An 18,327-nucleotide genomic window follows, 5' to 3' on the forward strand; every position below is an offset into this window, starting at 1 on the left:
ACGGCTGTTACCCACGCCGAGATTTAGGTTCGTGCTCTGATCTTTGCTTGTGAACATCACCTCATTCTGGGCTCCATACTCGACTCTATACCAAGAAGAGGGAGAAAGCAACTTCTTTTACCTTCGAGAGGGAGGAGGATCTGTCCTTCATACTCAATTCAACTTTGACCTCTTTCCTTTGCTGCTGTCCTTCAACAAGCATTGGTTGCATTCTCTCCAGGGTCGAACGCTTTCCTCCGATCGACTCCTGAGATTTGGCATTGTTCGACACCTGCTACTACTGCTCCTTGAGCCGTTCAGGGAGATCAATCTGATAATCTGTCCAACACATACCACCGACAACTCACCGCCTCCTCCTCTTCGATATCCACCACAATGGCAGCAACAACCTTTGAAGCCGACGAGGCCACCCTGCGCGCCTCGCGCCGCGAGAAGTACCACGAAGCCGACGCAGTCGTTGTCGGAGGCGGCGTCTTCGGATGTGCGGCCGCCTATGCCCTTGCAAACCAGGGCCGCAGCGTGATCCTCCTCGAGCGGTGGATGCACGAGCCGGACCGGATAGTGGGCGAGCTGCTGCAGCCCGGCGGGTGCGCTGCGCTGCGTCAGCTGGGGCTGGGCCACTGCCTCGAGGGCATAGACGCCGTGCCCTGCTACGGCTACCACATCCTGTTCCACGGGGACGAGGTGAACTTCCCATATCCATACACCAACGAGAAGGGGGAGGTCGTGCTGCAGGCACAGCAGCAGGCCGGCGACGAGTACAAGCGTCCAGAGGGGCGGGGATTCCACCACGGCCGGTTTATCATGCAGCTGAGACGGAGCTGTATGGCACACCCTAACATATCTGTCTTCGAGACGGACGTGACGGACACCATTGTCGGTGAGAACGGGCCTGAGGTGCTGGGCGTGCAGACCAGGACCACGGACCCGGAGACAGGCGAGAAGAAGCCTGACTGCTTCTTCGGCAAGCTGACCATCATCGCGGACGGCTACGCCAGCAAGTTCCGCAAGCAATTCCTCGGAGCGCAGCCCGTGGTGAAGAGCCGCTTCTACGCGCTCGAGCTGATTGACTGCCCTATCCAGCCATCAGGCTACGGGCATGTCAACATCGGCAAGGCAAGCCCGGTGCTGATGTACGCGATCGGGAGCCACGAGACGCGCGCGCTGATCGACGTCCCGCTGGACCACCCGGACGCGGCGCCAGAGAAGGGCGGCGTCCGTGGCTACATCAAGAACGTGGTCCTACCTGTCCTGCCGCGGGAGGTCGTCCCTTGCTTCGAGGCCGCTCTGGCCGACGGCAAAATCCCAAAGAGCATGCCCAACAGCTGGCTGCCGCCGAGCCAGCAGCCATCCAACCCGGGCGTGCTGGTCCTGGGTGACGCCATGAACATGCGCCACCCGCTCACCGGCGGCGGCATGACCGTCGCCTTCCACGACGTCGTCGTCCTGTCCCGCCTGCTCGAGACCGTTCCCGACCTGGGCGACCACGCCGCCGTCCGCGCCGTCGCAAAGAAGTTCCACTGGCAGCGCAAGTCCCTGTCGAGCATCATCAACGTGCTCGCCATGGCCCTCTACAGTCTCTTTGCCGCCGACTCGCGCGAGCTGCGCGCCCTGCGCATCGGCTGCTTCGGCTACTTCCAGAAGGGCATCACCGAAGAGCCCACGGGCCTGCTGGGCGGGCTGATCCGCAGGCCGTGGGTGCTCTTCCGCCACTTCTTCACCGTCGCGTTCCTTGCCATTTACCTGAATGCCTGCGACGTCATGGGGAGCGGCGGCGTCCTGGGCATCCTCAAGCTCCCTGTGGCCATCATCGAGGGCTTCCTGATTCTTTGGAAGGCTTGTGTGGTGTTCCTGCCCATCTTGTACCAGGAGGCCTTGTGAGGAAGAGGAAGAAGAAAAAGAAGAAGAAGAAAAAGAGGGGGGGGGGGGCTATGGCGGGATTGTGTCGATAAGCGGTGTGCGCGTGCTGCTTTTACGGGTCATCAGAAAGGGCGGGGTCTAAGAAGAAGAAGAAAATCTCCAAGAACAGGGGATCTGTAACAGCTGAGATCTGTTGCATCCTCTCTATCGCGCGCGCAGGGTAGTGCCATGCCTCTTTCATGAAATCATAGAACATGTGATTACAGGAAGATGAGAAGAGTTGGGCAAAATTGTTCTGTGTATGTATTGACGTCAGGAGCGGGATTTGTATATTTATCACTTTGAACATATTGCAAGTCTATATAATATTAATGATCGAGATGAAGAAATTCTCTTCCCGCAAAATTGACGTTGTGTGGACGGCGGGGAGGTACATCATGATTCTTGAAGTCCGGCGTGGTCAAACTTTTGTTGTGTCTTCTCTGTGCTCAGAATGGGATCCAAAGTCGTCTCAGAGCAGGGTGTTTCCAAGTGTAGTCTCACACAGGTGATCGTGATATGTCTTGTATTGCGAGCAATGACACGACAGGATCAGTGGTTTCAATATTTTCCAGGGTATCTCGACTATGTCCCGGGTGTTCTAATCTATTTCTAAGCCCTCCCGAGAAATTGGCAACAAGCTGATAGCCCTGCCCTTCTGGCCAGGTGTGAGGTGATTCAAAAAGATCAAACAGTCACACTTTTCCCAGCTGATAGTGACGAGAGGAAATCCAACTGTCGGTGGCCTTCTTCTTTTTGTCCCTATTGGGTGGTGATTGGTCGCGTATAGTCATTGTATATCCCATCCTTCCTGTCCATCTGGTCAAACAGCATTTTTTTTTTCTTCCTTTCCCTTTTCTCCTTAGAATACAGTCCTCCACATACGTTTGGTATAGTCACGTCTGCAATGTCTCTACAAACACACCACGCTCAGGTAGTCCGGCGGCGGTAGACGCCCAGCATCCAACTGAACCGCAGAACGGCCAGCCCCAGGGCCATACTGAGGCTGTCCTTGATCAGGTTCATCTTGGAGCCGTCAACCTCATGCCAGTCGATGGGGACCTCGGCAACCCGAATGCCCGACGAGCTGCCAATGACAGTCCCATCGATGGCAAGGACGCTCGTGGGGGGTGCGGACTCGGCCAGCATCAGCATCTCGATGTCGAAGATCCAGCCCTCGGCGTGCATGTAGGGGATGATGTGGGGCAGTGCCGCGCGGGAGAACAGCTTGAAGCCACACTGGGTATCGCGGATGCGAGAGGTGGCCGGCGGCGTCAGGATCTTGATGACGGTGTGGAACGACTTCATGAGGAAGTTGCGCAGGGCGGAGCGCTTGACGACGGCCTCGCTGCCGACCAGGTGCCCGCGGCTGCCGATGGCGACACCGCGGCTGCTGGCATCGACAACGTCCTCGCAGCCCTCGATCAGCTTGCCCAGGTCGGAGAACCTGGAGGCGCCGTCGGCATCGGCAAAGACGATGTACGCGCCGCGCACGTGGCGGAAGCCGTGGGTTACGCCGCCGCCCTTGCCGCGGTTCTTCTCGAGAGTGACGATACGCAGAATGTCGTGCAGGCCGTGCTTGCGGCTGAATTCGAGAGCGACATCCACAGTGCTGTCGGTGCTGCCGTCGTTGACAATCAGGATCTCGTACCCAGACACGACCTCCTCCTTGTCATTCTTCTTGCCAGATCTCCTAAACACCTGGCGGTGATGCTGGGTGGCAGGAGGGCTAGCAAGCCGCCTGCGCTTGTTGTTGTTGTTATTGTCGTCGCCGTTGGCGGTGGGGCGGCCGAAGCGAGTGTCGAGATACTCAATGGCCTCTTCGAGAGCGGGTATGATGCGCTTCTCCTCGTTGTAGGCGGGGATCACGACAGAGACCTCGACCTTGGCGGGCTCAATGGAGCCGGTGTCGGGAATGTGGAATGCATCGTCGCTAGCCGCAGGGGACTCGCTCAACTGGCGCTCGGCGAGCCAGCGGTCAAACCAGCAGGGGAGAGGACGGGGCTCGCTGGTGCTGCCATCGGGGTTGGTGGTGATGTACGTCTTCTCGGAGGGTAAGGGGGCTCGAGGCTTGGGAGCGATGAGGTGGAGGACAGTATAGACCTGCATGCATCAGTCAGGTCTGCTCGACACTAATTTGTGGGAATTGTATCGTAGGAGCATTCGAAGCGATCATCGTCGTTCTCCTTTGGGGGCGCATCTGGCTAACTTACAGTCAGGTAGACAAGACCCACAAGTGCAGTGAAGACAATGATTGAAACATAAAGAGGAAGCGACTTGATGGTGGTGTAGATTGGGGCAATCAGCTGCTCAGGGACAGAGAGCAGCTGAGCTGTCAAAGTGCCTGAAGCCATCGTCAAGGTCTTGACATGTGAAAGAGAGACGAGATAGAGAAGGTGACGATCCTTTCTAGTGATCCATTGGTGATGACACAAGGAATTGGGTACAACCTATAAGAAGGCAAATAGGCTGTCCACAGAAAGAAGAAAAGAAGAATGCAGTTTCCACCAGAGAGAAGAAAAATGAGAGGTTGCCCTGGTGGTTTTGAAGGGGGTTATTGGAGAGGATGACAAGTGTCGGAGAGGCGGAGTGGGCTTGCTGCTGCGCCTACAGTTGAGATTGAAGCCACGATGCACGTTGCGCGTCACCTGCAATTGAAACCCCACAGGGCTCTTTGTGGAGTAATACCCGGCAATGGTCCCTGTCGATCCCCCGGAAGACCCCGCCCTTTCAGGCCTTAACGTCTTGGGGATAGTACTACTGTAGGACCTACAGAGCACTAACATCCTATGAACCCTTGCCCTAATCCTTTGCTCTATTGTCTTGCTGCAGTCTCACCTATACCTGATCAGGTCTCAAGCATCATATTCTTTCTTTTTTTGACCATGTGCTATTGAACGCCTATCTTGAGAACATATCTAGCCATGGCCCTAGGTATGTGTCCTTCCTGACAGACTTAGGTCTTGGATATATATCAGGAAGAATTGATGCACAAGAAGTTATTCAGCGTAACCTTGGGACAGCTTCTCCCTTAATCCTTTCCCTTTTTCTGCCAACGCCATCTTCAACCTCGCGTTGTTGGATTCCCCCACTTCACATGGAGTGTATCACCTGTGTCATGTGTCTTGCTCTTTTGGCCTTTGGCGACAGCTTTTTCCAAACATGCCTGCAGATCTTTCATATCTGTCTTTGGAATGGGAGGCAACGCTGAAGAGTTTGATGGTGCTGCTGGGGCTTGTGAGGAAAAACCCTGGGGTTGCGTAGAAGATGTCGTCTTGCCCTTCGACTCTTGAGTCGACTCATGACGGTATGTTGGGTTTGACATGTGTGGCGACGTTCGCAACGGGTCTATGAACCCTGGAATCCTGGCGGGCCCATTGATCTCCTCCCCAACATTGGCCTGACTGTCCCCGCGAGACGAGGGAGTTTTCTTGCGCAACTTGTTCGGACTGCGGCGTGGAGAGGCCTCGCTGCTCTGGGGCGGCTTCTGCTTGGACGAGAAGAGATTCATGCTGGCTGTGCGGCGAAGGTGTTTTCTTGCGGAACTATCGACTAGTTGTTTGGGTGTCACAGATCCCTCAGGAAGTACATGTCAATTAGTGTAGGTCATTCTTCCTCTGCGGCTCAGTTCTGTGGTCGTCGAGCAAAGGAAAGGAGCAACAGTCGGCGACAGACCTCGTTTTTATAGTGATTTCTTGTTCCCTTCTCAAGGTTTGTAAACCGCTCGTGACAGCGGTCACTGGTGTGCTACTACTTGGTCGTCTCACAGCTGCACGTTAAACAGAACGGTCTGATAAGGTTTACTTACTTAATCTAAGTTTTGTTCATCGTCAGGAAATTTAGCCCGCATCACGAACATTGCAGATGCTGGAATGACAGGTTAAGAATAACTAAGCGGCTCAAGACGTTACCGTATAGGAGAAAGACACGTGAGGGAGTTCTTGAATGGATGAGATGTGTTGCGAAGCTTTGACCGTCAAGGCAATTCTATACTGGCGGACACACAGGGGAGCCTCATGTCATCATTGATCAAGGGCATGGGCGAACTCGCTTCAACCATCGTGCTACTCTTAGGCTCCCAAGTATTAAGCGCTATACTGTGCTTCGTGCCGCAGCTCCGTGGTAGATTGCATTGAGGCGTTGCTCCGACTTACGGTGCTGTGAGCCATAGACGTGTCTTGGTCAATTAATCAGCTACAGACCGCGCACACTGCAGCAAGGGGTGTATGGGTCCGGCCCCATAAGTGTCTGACTCTGGAGCCCCGGAATGTTAATCGACCACGCCGCGATCTACATACCATTAGAACGGGCCGCTGGTACGGTAGCAGAAGTGCAATACAAGGAGGTGATGAAGCCAAATCAAGTGCAGGGAACTCCATGTCTGGAGCATATGACAATCTTCTCATCGTCTCGTCAGATATTAGACGGCAAACGGCGAGTAAGCTGCAGACCAAACAGCATGACATGTGATTGCAACCCTCGTTGTCTTGGAGGGGTGGATGTTTTTTCTTTCTTTCTTTTTTTGGGGGGGTGGGGGGGGGGGGCGAGAGAGAAAAAAATCAATACTCAGGGCCAGGAGAGAAAGTTGCTCTATTTTGTCTTCTGAAAGACTAATGCTTGCTTACATGAGAATCTTTGAAGTCTGCTCACGCAGTTTGTGGGTTTGGAGAAACGCGTTCATGGCATAGGCCGTGGCGAGTGTGGCGAATTGTGAGATCAATCGGGTTTTGAAGCTTATCAACAGAATGCTAGTGATCCATTGGAAGGCTCCCTACCAAGAGAGACGAGAATGAATCAGATTAGATACCAGTCTGTGTACTATAGTAATGTCTAAGAAGGTTTTGTCCGAAAGTCTGGATGGAAGGTGAAAAGAACTCGTCGAACCCTTCGAATTCTGTTTATAGATTACTGTAGAAACTAAAGCAGATAAGGCCTAGCTGGTTCGTCAGAGCCTCCGTCTCACGCGCGGGTGGGGATTTTGAGTTCGCAGCCAGCGCAGGGGCACGAGGAGGCCCGACCTTGGGGCCCTGTGTGGGCTTGGCAGCAGCAAGTGAAGACGAGTACCCACTAACCCGGCTCGCCCTGATAGCAGTGGAACGCCACCCAGGCGGGGCTCGGGTCATGCTATGGTACATACATGGGCTGCTGGGACCCTTTCCCCCCCCCTCGCTAAGTGCCGCTTGTCCCAACCCTTCTGGCGCTGGGCTCTGGTCTGCGTTCTGGTCCTCCGCTGTCGCGCGCGGGAAGTCGAGCGAGTGACGAGGTTTTTCAATCACAACCCCAGCCCAACATCACACCCGACATCGACGTCAACTTTTTCCTTACCCCCTCCCAAAGGGCCCGCCTGCGCACACGACCACCACGACACAAACCTTTACATGTACGACATTAGACCATCGATATTGCTGACAGGCAACTCAATCGTTTTTCGCCTTCGCCAGCACGCAGCGCGCGATTGACAGGATCCACCCCCATCCGATGGCCTGGGTCTGACTTGCTCATCCACGCACGACCCGACAGGCGCTCTCGTGTCATCATACATGACGGCCAACTCACTTCCCAGCCCACCCGACGCTGATCTGACACCCGACACCGCACCCAGCTGCTGCTGCAGCACACGAGACGCACTTCGTCCCGCCCTGTCCGCCAGTCTGCGAGGCCCAGCCCAGATTGAACAGCCGCGTGCCCGCCACACCTCTCTTGTCGATCCTGGTCGACTGATAGCCGCCTAGAGCGACGCCACACTCAGACCGAGTCTCAGAGGCACATCAAGACAGACGCTTATTGACCCCGTGTTTGTCAATTCCGCGTCATATACCGAGGGTACTACCAAGCGCAACCCTCGTCTTCGAGACCGATTCGCGCGCGCTCCTGTCGCTGCGCGACCCCCATCGTCCAAAGTGGCGGCGCTTACCCTCCTCAGCTACCCCGACACCGAGCTCTCCCTGCAACAGCACCTCGACATTGCGCCCGACCTCCTTGCCAACTACGAGCGCCTTGCCACCGAGGAAGGAGGGGACCACGAGTCGTCGATGATGGCACAACCCGTGCCTCATCAGACGACTGCCACCGACAGGAGGCGCGTCAAGGTCTACGAGTTGCGCGAGAATGACTGGTTCGACCGAGGCACGGGCTTCTGCACCGCCAACTTCGTCGAGGTATGACTGATCGATCGCCTTGCGCCACCTCGCGCCTGCTGCTATACCCCCAATCCCCGTGGTGGCGTGGAACCACTGCCCGCCATGTGGTTTTCTCTTTGGTCTCTTCTTAACCGCCTCGGCCGGTCCCTGCTAACCTGATCGCGTGTTACCTCTAGATCGACGATGGCGCCAAAGAGGCCCGTGTCATAGTCGACTCCGAGGAGGAGCCCCTGCGGGTGCTGCTCGAGACGAGAATTCACAGGGAGGATGGTTTTCAGAAGCAACAAGGCATGTCGCGCCCGGGGAAATATCATCATCGGTGTCGCATTTGCGAGTACGAGCGCTGACCGACACCACAGAGACGTTGATTGTGTGGACCGAGCCACAAACCCAGGTCGACATGGCGCTGAGTTTTCAAGAGCCGGATGGTTGTGCCCAGATATGGTTCGTCTCAACACCACTGACTAGTGCCTGCGCATTCAAGAGGCTGCCAGCATCCCAGGCTTTTACTGACCGTGTTTGTACCGCACAGGAAGTTCGTTAACGATGTTCAGCGGAGCATGATTGGCGAGCATGACGGCCCAGGTATACTAACCTCATATACTACTATTTCTTCACATTCATGGACGTGAAGGACTTGGAACGATACTGACTTTGGACTCGCGCTCAGCAGATGACAGCCTGTCTGACGAACTCGGCATGGACATCTCGACGGCCATTCAACTACCTCCCGCTGAGTTAGGCGCCCTTTCTGATCTCGAACAGGCGATCCGCACCATCAGCTCGTCGACAGGCGGTCGTGATGCCCTCGCGAAACTCATCATGCACGAAGACTACATCGGCAAGCTGATACCCCTCGTCGAGATGGCCGAAGATCTCGAAAGCCTCCAAGATCTGCACCGACTTTGCAACATCATGAAGATCATCCTCCTACTAAACGACACGACAATTATCGAGCATGCTGTCTCAGACGAGTGCGTTGTGGGCGTAGTCGGCGCGCTGGAATACGACCCCGACTTCCCGCAGCATAAGGCCAATCACCGCCATTGGCTGAACAAACAGGGACGGTACAAGGAGGTGATCCGGATCGAGGATGAACAAATTCGCAGGAGAATCCACCAGACGTATCGCCTACAATACATGAAGGATGTTGTGCTGGCTAGAATCCTGGACGACCCGACGTTCTCGGTCCTGAACTCCATGATCTTCTTCAACCAGGTCGAGATCGTGCAGCATCTCCAGAGCAACACCGGGTTTCTCCACGATCTCTTTTCGATCTTCAGCCCCGAGGCGAAAGCAGAGCAGCTCAGGAAGAAGCAGGCGGTCCTCTTCATCCAACAGTGCTGTGCGATTGCCAAGAATCTTCAGCTGCAAGCCAGGCAGGCCTTCTACTCTAGTCTGTTGAACCATGGCCTCTTGATGGTCATCCACTTCGGGCTTCGCAACTTTGATGTCTCGGTCCGGGTTGGCGCGACAGATATCCTGGTCTCTATGATCGACCACGACCCTCACATGATCCGCCACACTCTGTTCGTACAGTTCCGGGCCAAACAGCTGCCCTTGACAGATGCACTCATCGACCTCCTCCTGGTCGAGGTGGACCTCGGTGTGAGATCTCAAGTGTCCGACGCCCTCAAGGTCCTCCTCGACATCATCCCACCAGGACAGCTCCAGGATAGTGGGATCAAGCTTGTCAACGGAGAACTGCAGCCACGACCACGGATGGCAGGCCAGGCTAACACCCTGGAAGGCCAGCAGCAGATGATCCTCGAAGACTTCTACAGCCGGTCAGCGGTGAGGCTATTCAAGCCTCTCCTTGATCTAGAGGGGCAGACGGACCTCGACTTCTCCGTGCAGACCGAGGACATCTTCACTTACCTGAACGATATGCTCGGGTACTTTGCACGCCAGCACCACAACCTCTGCAAGAAGTTCATCAAGGAACACAACATTGCACAGCGATTCGCTCAGCTTCTTTCTTGCAAACAGAAGCATCTGCAGCTTGGTAAGTTGCCTCCTAACCATATCTTGATCCTGGATCTCGGCTAACGCCCTGGCAGTCGCAATTCGTTTTTTCCGTCACCTCGTAAACCACGTCCCGGACGAGTTTTACGTCAGGGTTGTGGCTGAAGCGCAGGCTCTCGGTCCCATCCTGGATGTGCTCCTGCTTACGCTGCCACGAGATAATCTTCTGAGCTCAGCTTGTCTGGACATTTTTGAATACATCCGCAAGGAAGGCGTCAGGGAGCTTGTCAGGCATCTTAGGGAGAACTACAAGGAGAAGCTGATGGCCCTGAGCTACATCGAGTGTTTCAGAGAACTGGCGCGAGAAGCAGAGACGGCCCGGATCTATACGGGCAATATGGACAGCTTCATCCTGGAATCTGAAGATGAGATGGCTCGCCGGCCACCCCATGTGAATGGGCGGATGATGGAACATATCAATATGGATCAGATGGAGGAGGACTACTTCAACGGTTCAGACGATGAGGATGAATCACAAGGCAAGCTGGCAGCGAGTGATGCGCTCGCCAGCGGTCCTGGCCCTCTGAGCGCGCTGGTGGACTACCACTCGGATGAGGAATCATCAGATGAAAATGGCGATGTGGTGATGAAGCCTAGCAAGCTTGAGGAGGACAACGAAGCAGCACAATCCGCAGAGAAGAAGCAAGGCCCAAGCACAACCAATGGGCCGGATACAATGCCCACCCTTCCGTCATCGACACCGCCGGAACGACTGAGTGAGAAGCGACGACGCGAAGAGGATGACGACGACGACGAGCTGGGAAAGATGATGCAGCACCACAAACGGCGCAACAGCCAATCAAGCATCCAGAATGCCACTGGGGCTGCAGCTGTCCTGCGAAAGAAGAAATCTTTCAACTTGTCCTCGAATGCTGGTGCTGGCTCTCGGAAGATCGACATCAGGCTTTCTTCCGTTCAGAGCCCTGTGGGTCAGAGCTCTTCGGGACAAGATTCTGATTCATGAAGAGTCTCCTTCCTCTGGACACTTTTTCTTGTTTTTGTGGTAGCGGCCAGCAAAGAAAGTCAGATGCCGCCATGCATTTTTGGATGAAAACGGTTCAGAGACCAGTTGATCTCATCCCGAGCGCTTTGATCAGACTGATGACAATGATTTTTCCGTCTTCCTCAAGCTTTAAACGCCATCAACATACTCGTTTCGCGAAGAGAAAGAGGCATGTAAAGAGAAAAGAGAAGCTACAAAAGATACCAAGCCAGCGAGAATGTTCTACGAGAGCGAGAGCCATTGGCGAGTGTCCTGACGACGACGCGTTGGCGTGAGACGGAGATCTCCACTCGTACATGGGCGAGATGAAAAGGGGAGAAAAAGAAAAACAACTCTGCTAACATTACATACATGCATTTTGTATCATATTTCAGGTTTGGCGTGTTCGGAGTAGGGAGGGGGCGCTCACCGGGGTGGTGTTGGGGAATATAGTCCGGTGTTCCTATGCCTGGGCACAGTCCTACTCAAGTAGGTTCTAGATAGTCTTGCAAACAGTACAGTTTATTGCGTCTCTTGGAAGCATTGCGTGCAAGTATGACCTTGTAATGCAATACGAAACTGTGATGGCTATCAGTCATGCTGCCTTCGTAGTCTCGTAAGGGGGGAGGGGTGGTGTGCGTTTACCGTTCTGCTGATACTGCTACGTGGAGGCGTGGATGGATGATGAAACTCGGCTGGGTTGACCGACCACTATCGGTGCAGGACAAATATTAACTGACTCCAGCACCTCAGGAGTGTAGGGAAATAATATCAAAAGAAAATGCAGTGCAGTGCAGCCGCACTGATGAGCACTTTCATGGCACACTTTACCCAGTAATCACTCGGCTCTCCTCTGCAAACTTTCGAGACCATTGACTACAACTTTACCGACCGCCATACCTTGAGACTGACACTCCCGTATCACATTCTCTTCGATGCCACCTTTGATGCAAGAGACCCAGGTTCGTCACCGATTTCAGAACTTGTCTTCTCGGGCCGGGAAGAGTCCTGGATGCTGGCCAAGAGCCGTCAAGTATTGACATGTCTGAGCGGCCGGAACGTAATCATGGCAAGTCGAAGGCGGAGGGGGGGCAGGTTGCTGATGAGAACAGAGACGGTAAAGCCCTTGGAGGGTTTGCTGGAAAACGCAAGGCTTGTGTAAAATGGGTTTTCCTTTTGGGATCTTTCAAGGTAATTTATTAGTACATGTTGAAAAGAGGATGGCGAGAAGCCATATTCGTAACTTGCCGGCGAAGGAGGGTTTGTCGCATTTGCCTTGCTCGCTGTTGAGTTTGAGGTTCTCTAATAGTTAATGATTTAATTAGAATATATAGTATAGTTCGAGACTTGCAGTTTCTGGTGAGCACTCATATAGAATTGAGATGCGTTAATCCAGAAGCAACAACCCTTTCAAGAAGTCTCTTGAGATGATACTGTCAAAGTTAAGCCATGGGATTGACGTGCTCGATTGTTATCTCATTTGCTAGAGACAATGTCGGTTTTACTTACTTGGTACACGAACATCCGAAAAATAGAACTTATCCGATCATTGCAGTGTTTCTCCTTGAGAAGGCATCTGCTCTCTCAATTTTGCCATTTGGTCCCTGTAATTACATCACAACATGATGTATTCCGCGAATGTGCCATGCATTCGCTGTGATAGCATGCTCGCATGAGTCTCGACGTGGTTCGGACAGAACATATTCCCGTTGAATACGGCCTCTGTAACGATTACCGAGATTACATCAACATAAACAAAGGGGTGGGAAGGTCGATACGAATTCAGCATCCAAGAAAAGTGCCAGACGAAGGTTGCCGTCAAGACCCTCCCCCATAATTTCATGTATGACCGAACAGAAACGACGAGTATTTGTAGGCCAGGGTTTGAGCTTACGAAGCTATATGGAGCGGCACCGTGACTACCACCCTGTGGTTGTGGTTCGTGGAGCAGCGAGCGCAGCATGTCTGCATTGAGAAGAAGGAGGAGGAGGCATATATGGTGAAGTAGAATGCTGGGTGGACCATGATGGCCTTCCAGACGCGGTTCGTCATCGTGGTCCTCGCCGTCTGCGCACAGGATACTCGACAGGATTGGTCAGGGACAGGACATGTATCTGGGCTTCCGCGGTGGCAGGAGACGTGCGCATCACGCTCCCAAATGATTGCTGTAGGCGGTAGCGGAGGAAAACCTCTCCGAGTGAGTGACCAGGTAGTCATGCTCGAAGGCGGTTTCAGGTAGACACAGCGTCCCAGCAAAAGATACGTATCTGCCCATATCACTCTCTGACAAAGAGCTTAACGCTGTGTAACCGGCGTCGAGATCGGATTTTGTTTTCAGGCGTTCTAGGCCTTTGGGGGCAAGTCGTAATCCACACGACTGTCGTGCTCCCTTGAACCTGCTGCAGTCATCATCATCACCGCAGCCGAGCGGCCGCCTCTAAAAAAGGCCCCCAAAGACAATTTCCCCAACCTTCTCCAGCATTCAGAGACCGATCACAATGCATGAGACAGGCTCTCCCCGATCCGGTATGAGTGCTGACTCAACTCGATATGGGAAACCCCCAGATGATCCTCGACATCTGTCACCGGGGCACCTGGCTTTCTTTCCCCTGGCCGCAGGCTTTGACTAATGACGCTGAGATAAACTTCGAGGTGAAAAGGCCCTATCTCAGTAATCAGAAAGACCCAGTTCGGGATGTGATTCTGCGAGGGTTTCGGAGGCATCAGATGCTTGAACAGGCAAGTCGCCTGCTGGTCTCCATCTTCTGGCATCGGCCCTTCACCGGGCAAGTCGCTGTTCATTGACGAGGCGCTGATACAAGTTCTACAGCTCATGCAGGGTAGGTATTGCATGGCTATCTATGTAGCTTCCAAGTCGTATATTATTAGTGGCTGATATGGGTTGATTATGTGGTCGGTGCTGTCAGTTACTCTTCACAAATGTATGTCGTGTGACTGCCAATCCTGAGCCGAACCTTATAACATGGCCTTTAAAGTCCTGTTCCTTCACATGGGGACAGAGTATGATCGGATGATAGGATGAGGTGCAGCTTTGCTTCTCACAGCTGGCTACAGTATCCTCTGACCATTGGAACAGTATACTCTGACCATTGGATCTTGCACTGCTTAATTTTGCATGGAGAGAATTCTGAGGATACATTGCAAGGAGATATTGATTCGATCAGCGAGTATTAAGCAGTCTCCCCATATCGGTCCTGTTGCTTGGATATCTATGAGTAAATGTCTTCAGTGTCTCTATTGTGCCTTGGCTTGAATAGCAGGGGATTTCCACACACGTAGCAGAAAGAAGCCCACCCCACAGCCGTGATCAACCAAAGTAGTGACTAGGCGCCGGACACGCGTATGGCATGAGCATGCAGTCATACACACCCGGATGACGGCCATGCCTTCCCCAGCCAAGGAGGACTCATCCAATGCCTGACAAGTCTCAGCCGACCAAGGTCTGCAGGATGGACTGTCCCGTTTGTCTGGTGAATGGAGGTGTGCTGACGTCCGCACGACTCTTGCATAAGTCGGCCATGTTGTATCATTCCCCAGTGCCTTTTTCACTCCGCATCAGTGGCGGTGCTAGGATGAGGAAGCCTGCCGCCATGACCTCCTCTCGAAGCTGACAGACTATCTGCACGAGCCAGGGCATGTGGTCTGGAGGAGTGGGGATGCGAAGCCATTGTTGAGTCGACACAGCTTCGATGGAGACCGGGTCATCAGGCCGAAAAAGAAGAACCTAAATTTGCTTGATGGCCCGTCCCAGCTCTCATGCGTCCCTGTAAGAAGGAAGGCACCTTGCTATCCTCGGGACCAAGATTCATGAAAGTTGCCCCACAGGATGAGGCTGTGGTCAAAGAGGGGGAATGTTGTACTTGACGCTGCTGTAAGCACGCACCCACATTGATTTCAGGCAGACATGTTTCGTCTTCCTACTACACTCACTTCCAACCAAGTGTCGCCACTTACTCATACTTTTCAGTCTCAAGAGGCTTGGGGCAAAAGTCGGGTTTCTTGGAATAACTAGGATCTTGGATGAAGCAGGTGACCTGCCCTTCGTAAGTCCTTCGCAGCCGCACAAATCTCGAGACTCTTGGAGATTACATTGGACTGCTTCGCTTCGTTCTGTGGCGACAGTAGGGGGCTAGATACTGTATATTTTTGTTTTCGGACTTGATGCGTTAGCAATTCTTTCTCGCAAGTATTGTGGGTTCGTAAGGCCATGACTAAAGCTATGCTTTAGAGTGAAGGGTCAAGGCGTCTTTTGCCCTTGCCGGTACCCCCATGGGAAATGATGTACTGATGAAGCGGGTAACTTTTGACGAAGACCCTTCTTGTGTCGGGGCTTTTCGCAACAAGTAAGGCTCAGACAGAAGCCTCCTGTTGATAATACATTTCACTCGACCGATAATGCCAAAGTACCTGCTATGGGCGGGTGGCTACATGAGTCTTTGTACGCCCCAATATCATGATGCCCAATCTGCAGGACGTCAGCAAGGTTAGCGATCGCGGGGCCGCAGATTGACCCCCCCCTCCTCCTCCTCCGCCCCCAGCATCGCCATTACTCTTTTGTAACGTCTTTGAACTTGCTTATTCAGGCATGCTCGGAATGCAAAACAGGAACCCGTGTGCGAGATTGGATCGTGGATAACTGATACGTAAAAGAGGGACTCGATGACTACAAAAATTGCATCTATCTGTAAGGCTTATTATGATCGATGATGGCCGGTATACTAACCGCTCCAACAGTAGTGTGGGTAATTAGGTGAATGGGGTCAGCAGATAGCTTGCATATCTGCACATACACCTAGATGGCAACCTCCGAGGGGCAAGCAGAGCAGCCATTCGAGGAGCCGATATATTCCAAATTGCTGTGCTAGCAGTTCGAGAGATCAAAATCCTGAAGATCCAAGAAAGAAAAAAAAACCAAAAAAAACCTGAGCTTGCTGCATAGAGGCGCCGGCAAGTCGTAGGACGCTAATAATTCAGACCAGCAAGCTGCGTTGTATAGCCAGGCCACCGGGCCATTGCAATCTCGACCAATCGAGCTGTCAGTCTCTTGAGATCGTCGAGCATATGCCCCTGTATGATTATGCACCCCGTACCACACATGGAGGCGGCCACATGCTTCTAGCATGTCTTTGATAAGCAAGGTCCTAAGACTTGAACCCAGCGCACCTCTCCTTTAGCACCCTCGAATTTCAGCCTTGGGAAAACGAAATCATCTATGGATGAGGCAGGTGGAGGGACAAACCCAGGACGGAGACACCAAAATGACGAGGAATTCTCTTGCCAGAAGTAACCTGCAGCCCATGTCGATGTACCAACTGACAACCCATTACGAACCGTGGACAGGATGTCGGCTGGCGGAAATTATGTGTAAATCGCGTCCGCCTAGCAAAGACACAATGCGTCACTGTGCTGTTCGTAATAAAGATAAGTCACCTGCTTCTTGGTTACTCTGCACAAGCCGTTGCCTGAAGGAGCACCGGAACATTCGAGTCTTGAAGGGGATGGGAGTCGACTGCGCTTTGGCCTTACACATATCTCAGCCCCGGTCGGTGGCCACTTGAAAGGTGTCATGATTCCCGTACAATGCCATCCATGTCAGCGATATCGCCAAACGTTAGATTGGCTCTGACTAATCCTTCGATAGTCATGCTGTCCAAAATCCAACTCTAGTTTCAAGACAGACAAGACAAAGCATGTGGTCGTAAGGAGGACCTCAAAGAGGAGACTGCACTGCTGTGGATGCCGAGCCCATATGGGAAATACCTGTGGGTCCCTTGGACAGCAGCCTAGATGGTGCACGTTGCAGAGCCCCTCCCACACCCCCCCCCCCATGGTCAGTCATCTCGCAGCAGCTGCGCACAAAGTTCCCCAAAGTAGTAAATGGCATGTTCCACAAGCTCCTGGCCTGGTGTGAGACTAGTGCAATGTTTGGTGAAAGAGGCGAAATTGTCAGGGCCCAGCCACAGGCGGTCAGCCAAAAAAGCCGAAAGGCAGAAGGGTTGGAATGTGATACGTGAGTGAGCTCTGAGACCACTGGACGGAGTCAGCAGCAGCAAGAAGAGATGGGTGATGAGTCCGTGTCGAGGCTGACGAGGACCTCGAGAAAATACCACGGTCATCTCCTCCCCCAAAACACAGCGTTCTCAAGAAGAAAGGTCCTCGTACTAGATCGGCTGAGTGTCGCCTTGAAGACGCTTGCACCCCAGCCGCTCTCACATGGTTTTCGGAGACGCGAAGCGGCGGACTGCGCCTTGGTTGACAGTCACTTACAGGTGAATGGTAAGATGGTGTGAAGGATGCGGCTAAGGACGCCAAGAGCCAGTCAGGATTGCCGGTTTTCTGATGTCCACTGGAAGTATTTGCCTGCAGAGATGTATTGGTACCCCAAAAGCAACACTGCAGTTGTTGCCAGTCTCCCCCCGACAGTTGCATCTGGTGTGCCTCTGGCCACCAACTTGTTGTCTTTGATCCTCATGGACATCTTTACCCTTGCAGATGGAAATCACCTCTTCTTAGTACCGTAGGCCAAGAAATTGGACGTTGGGTGCAAGATGGGAAAAGGTACTGGTGCAGAAGCCAGGCTTCTCGTGTTGGGGCGTTGTGCTGCGGCCATGCAGGTCTTGCACTTCAGCCGCCATCCAGCCACACGGGCGGACAACCGACCGCATCTGCTGACAAAACACAGATAACAGCGCCATCTTTCAAAGCAACCTCGCATACGGCAACGAACCCGAAGGGAACGTGATGGCGCTGTGATGATAATCTAGTCATGAAGGATTGGAGGATGGGTTCGGTTGCTGAATGGTCGCATCCTCGGGTTCTGTGCAGATAGCATCTCAATGTGAGACACTGGCCGCAGGGTTGCTTTGCACGCTTTGCATGTTCGGTGTGGGACACACAAGACAAAGCAAGAAAAAGCAAGGCTAAAGACGGACCAGGGAAACGGCGGCAGGGAAAGGGCGCCGTGGAAGCAGGGTCGGCAGGGCGGCAGGAACGGCAGAACGGCAAGCCCTGTTTATTACGTAATCAGAAAAACTATGCGCCAACCCATGTCCGTTCTCCAACACGGATTACTGCAGCGTGTACACCGGAGACCAGGACCCCTCCCCCCTTCCCTGCCCCTTCCCCCCCAAATCGACTCTAAAAACCCCGTGCCAGAACAAAAACCCCGCCTATCTGTCGTTTTCCCCTTCCTTTTCTCCATCTTACATAAACAACCTCATCCGCTGACTTAGCAGGCCTTGAACTTGCAAGGACTAGAGC

At 53.4% G+C, this 18,327-nt stretch overlaps 4 protein-coding genes across 4 annotated transcripts; 3 read left to right on the forward strand and 1 right to left on the reverse strand.

Annotated features, from left to right (window-relative positions):
- Positions 1–375: 375 nt before the first annotated feature.
- Positions 376–1,881, forward strand: M406DRAFT_338561 (SE-domain-containing protein; the record flags this gene model as incomplete). Its single annotated transcript, XM_040921355.1, has 1 exon — positions 376–1,881. The coding sequence occupies one exon, from the start codon at positions 376–378 to the stop codon at positions 1,879–1,881; it is 1,506 nt and encodes a 501-aa protein (XP_040778829.1).
- Positions 1,882–2,443: 562 nt separating this feature from the next.
- M406DRAFT_90444 (family 2 glycosyltransferase) lies at positions 2,444–4,403 on the reverse strand. The gene is made up of 2 exons (XM_040926177.1): positions 4,113–4,403; positions 2,444–4,002 (listed from the first exon to the last, which is right to left on the reverse strand). The coding sequence occupies exons 1-2, from the start codon at positions 4,251–4,253 to the stop codon at positions 2,830–2,832; spliced, it is 1,314 nt and encodes a 437-aa protein (XP_040778830.1). The 5' UTR covers positions 4,254–4,403; the 3' UTR covers positions 2,444–2,829.
- Positions 4,404–7,231: 2,828 nt separating this feature from the next.
- On the forward strand, positions 7,232–7,939 carry M406DRAFT_102140 (uncharacterized protein). The gene has a single exon (XM_040914990.1). It carries the CDS (start codon positions 7,440–7,442, stop codon positions 7,629–7,631), a length of 192 nt encoding a protein of 63 aa, XP_040778831.1. The 5' UTR covers positions 7,232–7,439; the 3' UTR covers positions 7,632–7,939.
- Positions 7,935–11,576, forward strand: M406DRAFT_345668 (uncharacterized protein; the record flags this gene model as incomplete). Its single annotated transcript, XM_040922114.1, has 8 exons — positions 7,935–8,057; positions 8,216–8,331; positions 8,399–8,402; positions 8,434–8,483; positions 8,572–8,624; positions 8,713–10,044; positions 10,100–10,878; positions 10,912–11,576. 8 exons carry the CDS (start codon positions 7,935–7,937, stop codon positions 11,026–11,028), a joined length of 2,574 nt encoding a protein of 857 aa, XP_040778832.1. The 3' UTR covers positions 11,029–11,576.
- Between the last annotated feature and the right edge of the window lie 6,751 nt (positions 11,577–18,327).

This window comes from Cryphonectria parasitica (assembly GCF_011745365.1).
Source record: "Cryphonectria parasitica EP155 unplaced genomic scaffold M406scaffold_3, whole genome shotgun sequence".
Classification (NCBI taxonomy): domain Eukaryota; kingdom Fungi; phylum Ascomycota; class Sordariomycetes; order Diaporthales; family Cryphonectriaceae; genus Cryphonectria; species Cryphonectria parasitica.